At 48.4% G+C, this 6,000-nt stretch overlaps 2 protein-coding genes across 2 annotated transcripts; both read right to left on the minus strand.

Moving 5' to 3' along the window:
* Positions 1 to 3,645: 3,645 nt before the first annotated feature.
* Positions 3,646 to 4,116, minus strand: LOC137809018 (uncharacterized). Its single transcript, XM_068610159.1, has one exon. The coding sequence runs from the start codon at positions 4,114 to 4,116 to the stop codon at positions 3,646 to 3,648; it is 471 nt and encodes a 156-aa protein (XP_068466260.1).
* A 109-nt stretch (positions 4,117 to 4,225) lies between these two features.
* Positions 4,226 to 5,389, minus strand: LOC137809019 (uncharacterized). Its single transcript, XM_068610160.1, has one exon. The coding sequence runs from the start codon at positions 5,387 to 5,389 to the stop codon at positions 4,226 to 4,228; it is 1,164 nt and encodes a 387-aa protein (XP_068466261.1).
* Positions 5,390 to 6,000: the final 611 nt, after the last annotated feature.

Consider the following 6,000-nt stretch of genomic DNA (forward strand, 5'->3'; position numbering starts at 1 on the left):
CCCTTGAAAAGTTGTTTTAACTGAAACTGCTTTAAACTGTTCAAGTTAATCACTACTTACAATGCTTTAACTGTAATAAAACTTGAGATGGGTGGCGTTCCAAGTACGAGGAATCGCCCCTCCTCCCAACGTCTCCAAGCGGTAGGCGCCGTTTCCGAGTGCCTCGGTTATTCTAAACGGTCCTGTCCACTTGGGCGACAATTTGTTCTCCATCTCATACTAGTGGGCCTTCCTCATCACCAGATTGCCATCTTTGAATTGCCTTGGTTTTATTCTAGAGTTGTACTTGCGTTCAACTCTTCTCTTCACTGCTTCAGCCTTCACCCGTGCTTCCTCCCTGACTTCATCCAGCAAATCCAAATTCATTCTCCTTTCTTCATTCGAGTCTTCCGCCACAAAGTTCTAGGATCTCGGCGAGCTTTCCTGGATTTCAATTGGAATCATTGTATCACACCCATACACCAAACTAAACGGGGTTTCATGGGTTCCTGATTGTTCAGTGGTATGATATGCCCACACTATACGGGGAACTTCTTCAGCCCAAGACCCCTTGGCCTTCTCTAACCTCCTCTTCAAGCCTCTCAACAAAACCCGATTGGCTGACTCCACTTGCCCATTCGTTTGTGGGTGCTCCACAGAAGCAAACACCTGCTGTATTTCAACATCCCCGCACAGCTTCTTCAACAGGTGACTTGCAAATTGAGTCCCATTATCTGATACCAAACGCTTAGGCACACCAAACCGACACACAATATTCTTCCACACGAAACTCTGAATCTTGTGTGCGGTGATCTGGGCTACTGGTTCTGCTTCTATCCACTTCGTGAAGTACTCGATCTCCACAACCAAGTACTTCATTTGCCTGATCGCCAATGGAAAGGGTCCCAGAATATCAATTGCCCACGTATGGAACGACCAGGGGCTGTAAATTGACTTTAACTCTTCTGGAGGCGCCTTGTGCCAATTGGCGTGCTGCTGGCATTGCTTGCAACACTGGGCATATTTCTTGCAATCCTCCCTCATTGTGGGCCAAAAATAACCTGCACGGAGAGTTCTTGTTGCCAAAGCTCGACCTCCGATGTGACTCCCACAAATCCCCTCATGGAGCTCAGCCATAATTCTCATGCACTTCTTCCCGTGTACACATACTAAAATAGGATGCGTAAACCTTAACCTGTACAACTAGCCATCAACGAGGGTGAACCTGCTGGAGTTCTTCTTTATCTTTCTAGCTTCCGTCGGGTCCAGTGGGAGCACGCCATCCGCCATGTAGCGCTGGTATGGCGTTATCCATGTATCTGGCTCATGGATAGCACAAACTTGCATCATCTTTACCTCTCCCACTGGATGTGCTCTAACTCTCGGCTTCCTCAGAGTCTCCTGAGTCAAGGATCTATGACTCCTCGCCATCCCTTCCATCGACTTGCAAATTTGAAGAACCTGGTGATCTGCCACAAATGCTCGAGGTGTCTTCAAAGTTTCTTGTATGACGGTCCTCTACCTGCCCCCCTTGCCCGAACTGGCGAGCTTGGCTAGCAAGTCAGCTCAGGAATTCTGCTCCCTTGGCATGTGTACCACTTGAAACAAAACGAAAGACCTCTTTAACTCTTGCACATACTCCTGGTAAGCCGCCATATGTGGATCTTTGGCCTGAAACTCGCCAGTTACCTGCCCAGTGACCAACAACGAATCACTCTTGGCCATCAGCACCTTTGCTCCCATCTCCTTTGCCAACAAAATTCCGGCGATCAAAGCTTCATACTCCGCTTGATTATTACTGGCTTTGAAGGCAAACCTCAGAGATTGTTCTATCAACACACCGTTGGGCCCCTCCAAAATAACTCCAGCTCCGCTACCCAGCTGGTTAGACGACTCATCCACTGAGAGCACCCAACGAAAATCATCCCCCTCACTCTGTGCCATTTAAGAAGAGAGCTCGACCATAAAGTCAACGAAGATTTTCCCCTTGATCGGTCCTCGGGGCTCGTACTTAATATCGAATTCTGACAACTCCACCGCTCATTTTACCATCCTTCCAGCTACATCTGGCTTCTTCAAAACCTTCTGGATGGGTAAATCAGTCATTACTAACACTGTAAAACTCTGGAAGTAATGACGCAACCTCCTTGCCGAAAACACAACCGCCAACGCTGCTTTCTCTAAGGCCTGATATCTCACTTTCGGGCCCTGTAGCACCTTACTAACAAAATAGATAGGTTTCTGGACTTGATCTTGATCCTGGGCAAGTACCACACTTATTGCCTTCTCAGTTATGGCAAAATACAACCTGAGGGGCGTTCCCATTTGAGGTTTACACAAAACCGGCGGGCTCGCCAAATACTCTTTGAGCTTCACAAAAACTTCTTCACATTCCCTTGTCCAGACAAACCTATTATTCCTCTTCAGACATTGGAAATATGGGTGGCCTTTCTCCTCACTGGCAGATACGAATCGAGACAGGGCGGCCATCTGGCCTGTAAGCTGTTGCACCTCCTTTACGGTGGCAGGACTCATCATCGCCAAAATGGCAGCACGCTTGTCGGGATTTGCCTCGATTCCCCTCTCAGTCAAAAGAAATCCCAGAAACTTCCCTGCCTCCACGCCGAAAATGCACTTCTTGGGATTCAATTTCAGCTTGTACTTGGCTATTGTAACGAACAACTCTTCCAGATCAGTAACGTGCCTACTCTTTTCCAGAGATGTCACGACCATATCGTCGACATATGCTTGCACATTCCTCCCAATAATAGGTGCAAGCACCTTATCCATTAGCCTCTGGTACGTGGCTCCCGCATTCTTCAGGCCAAAAGGCATCACCTTGTAGCAATAGCACGACCTTTCCGTCATGAAAGCAGTATTTTCCTCATCCATCAGGTGCATCTTAATCTGGTTATATCCCGAGAAGGAGTCCAAGAAATTGAGCAATTTACACCCTGACGCACTATCCACCAGGGCATCTATACTTGGCAAAGGATAAGAATCCTTTGGACAGGGTTTATTTAAATCTGTAAAATCAACGCATATCCGCCATTTCCCATTGCTCTTCTTGACCAGAACAACATTGGCGAGCCATTCCGGATATTGAATCTCCCTGATATGACCTGCCGTAAGGAGTTTCTGCGTCTCGTCCCTGATCGCCTGTCTCTTTTCTTCGTTAAACTTTCTTCTTCTTTGTCGGATTGGTTTGACTTGAGGATCCATCGCTAGGCGATGACACAAGAAATCAGGGTCAATTCCCAGCATGTCTGAAACAGACCATGCAAACGCGTCGAGATGTCTATTTATTACCTTGGCGACCTGGTCTTGTGTCTCACCATCTAAAGTCTTCCCCAGCTTAAACGTTTTGCTGCCAATCTTCTTCTCAAGCCAATCCTCGACCGACTGAGGCCTCTTCTCACTGGCGATCACCGCTCTCGCGATTCTTGACTCCCTGGCGACTTCCGGGCAGTCCTTCTCTTCCTCAACCCGAGCGGCGTTCTCAACATCCGCCATCACCACATCCCTTTCAGTGGCCACCTCAAATGCTGTGTCCACCACTCGCCGATATTCCTGTTCAGGCTCCATACCAGGGGGTGGCGTTGTGGTTACATGGCACACCGATCTCTTATTCTTGAGGCTGTTTCCATAGCACTTGCCTCTTTTTTATCAGAGCGGAACCACCCCCTCCACTGAAGGTAACTTGACCTTCATGTGCCTTGTTGAAGGCACAACTCTTATCCTGTTAAGTGTTGGCCTTCCCAACAGGATATTATATGCCGAAGGAGCGTTCACAACAAGGTACCTGATCCTCTCTGTGCGCGAGGCTACCCCATCCGTGAACGTCGTTCTTAACTCAATGTACCCCCTGACCTCCACTTGATCACCAGCAAAACCGTATAAGCAGCCCCTATATGGCCTCAGCTGGTCAAGGGATAACTGTAACTTTTCGAAAGTCGACCAAAACATAACATCTGCCGATCTTCCTTGATCGACCAACACCCGATGAACCATCCTTCCCGCCGTAAAAAGCGAGATTACAATGGGATCATTGTCATGAGGCACAACATGCCTAATATCTTCTTTGATGAACGTGATGTCCATATCGGGCGAGTGATCCTCAAAAGCTTCTACTGACATCACAGACCTCGCATATTTCTTCCGCTGTGATGCAGTACACCCACCACCCGAGAATCCACCAGCTATAGTGTGGACCTCGCCGTGAATGGGTACTTCATGCTGCTGTCCCTCACTGCCCCGTTTGCTTCTCCAGCAAATAGTCCTTCAAGAACCCACACTTGACAAACTCAGCGAGTTGGTATCCCAAAGCCAAGAACGAATTTATGGAGTGGCCAAAGCTCTTGTGGAACTCACACCACGCGTCCGATTTTGGCCCCAACACCTTATCCGTCGTCTTCTCAGGTACTTTGAGCCTAGCAGCAATGTTCGGAATGGCGATCAGGTCATCCAATCCCATCACAAACTCGTACCTCGGCGGGCGATTAAAGTCTCTAGGCCGCCCTGACCCCTTCCCCTTGCTCTTCTTTGGATCATAAGGATGATGCATCCTTTGATCCTTCTTCCCTGCCGCCGCCTCCATCACCCTCTGCGGCTGAATCCTCGTCTGAGCGCGTGGCTTAGCTGGAGCCACATTTCCTCTCTTCTCGGAAACATCGCTCTCAGCGGCGATGTGAGCCACGACACGTCGCCGGATTTTAGCGTACGTGGCGGGGTGGCTCCTGATCAGCGATTCACTAAACAGTCTAGGCAACACACCCTTTTTGAAGGCATGCACAAACATATCTTCATCCTTACCTGGCAAACGAATAATATAAGCTCCGAATCTGTTCAAAAAATCCTTCATAGACTCCCCTTGATACTGCCTCACATCGAACAGATCGTAAGACACCAACAGCGGTGCCTTGTTTACTATGTACTGCTCGACGAACATCTTGGAGAACTGCTGGAAGGTGGTAATGTGGCCGGTAGGTAGACTGGCGAACCACTCCAGCGCTGTTCCACTGAGAGTACTCATGAACACCTTGCAGTAGACTGCATCTGAACCGCCTGAGAGCATCATTTGCGTGTGAAACGCAGTGAGATGAGCCTCAGGATCCTCCACCCCGGTGAAGGATGCTTTCACCGCTACCGTATTCGCAGGAACCACCGTGTCCATGATCTCCTGAGAAAACAGCATTGGAAAATTATGCGGTGGAGACGGGGGTGTAGATTTGTCCCCAGTCGCACGCTCCTTCTGTCCCTGAAGGGCTTTGCGTAACTCCTCATTGACTCTGTTAAGCTCTTCATTTCTAGCCTGTGAGGCTACTAGTGGCTCGTGCATTTTCTCTTGTTCAGAACGTGACGCAACCACGTTCTCCTGCAACGTCCTCATCATTTCCAGCACCTGCGCCATAGATACAGTGCCCTCTTCGGTTGACGGTGCGACTGAACTTGATCGCGTTGCCCTCATCCTTTCTCAATAAACTTCAGGAAATCACACCAAAATCGTAATCACAAACACTCTGAACCAGAACAAAGATTCTAAACCCTTCGAACAAACTTCAGAGAGACGATTGATCCAACAATCAATCGATAGAAACTTCAACAACTCAAAGAAACTCCAAAAAAACGGTGAAACTCCAGAAAATCGATTGCGACAGCAAGCAGTCGAACAGAAATCACCAAAACTTCAATAATCTTGAACTGTGGTTGGGAATCACCTTTTACACGGCTCCACGGTGGGCACCAGATGATCCTGCCGGTTGACCAAAAGCAAGAACGATGCCTCATCATGATCTTTCCTCACCAGCTTTAACACCACGTGCGCTTCAAGTCCACTCCACAACTTATCTCTCTGAGAACCTGAAAACATAGTATGGCGCCTCTGCGGCCGGTGGCGCTCCGACGCTCAAGTCAGTAATAGGAACACCCAAAAACTGAGAGAAAACTAAGTGCTGTAGAACCTTGCTCAAGTGTTCTAAACCAGAAAAAAGAGTCGTAATGAACGTACCTCTACAAATTTTG

This window comes from Phaseolus vulgaris, chromosome 2 (genome assembly GCF_000499845.2).
Source record: "Phaseolus vulgaris cultivar G19833 chromosome 2, P. vulgaris v2.0, whole genome shotgun sequence".
Taxonomy (NCBI): domain Eukaryota; kingdom Viridiplantae; phylum Streptophyta; class Magnoliopsida; order Fabales; family Fabaceae; genus Phaseolus; species Phaseolus vulgaris.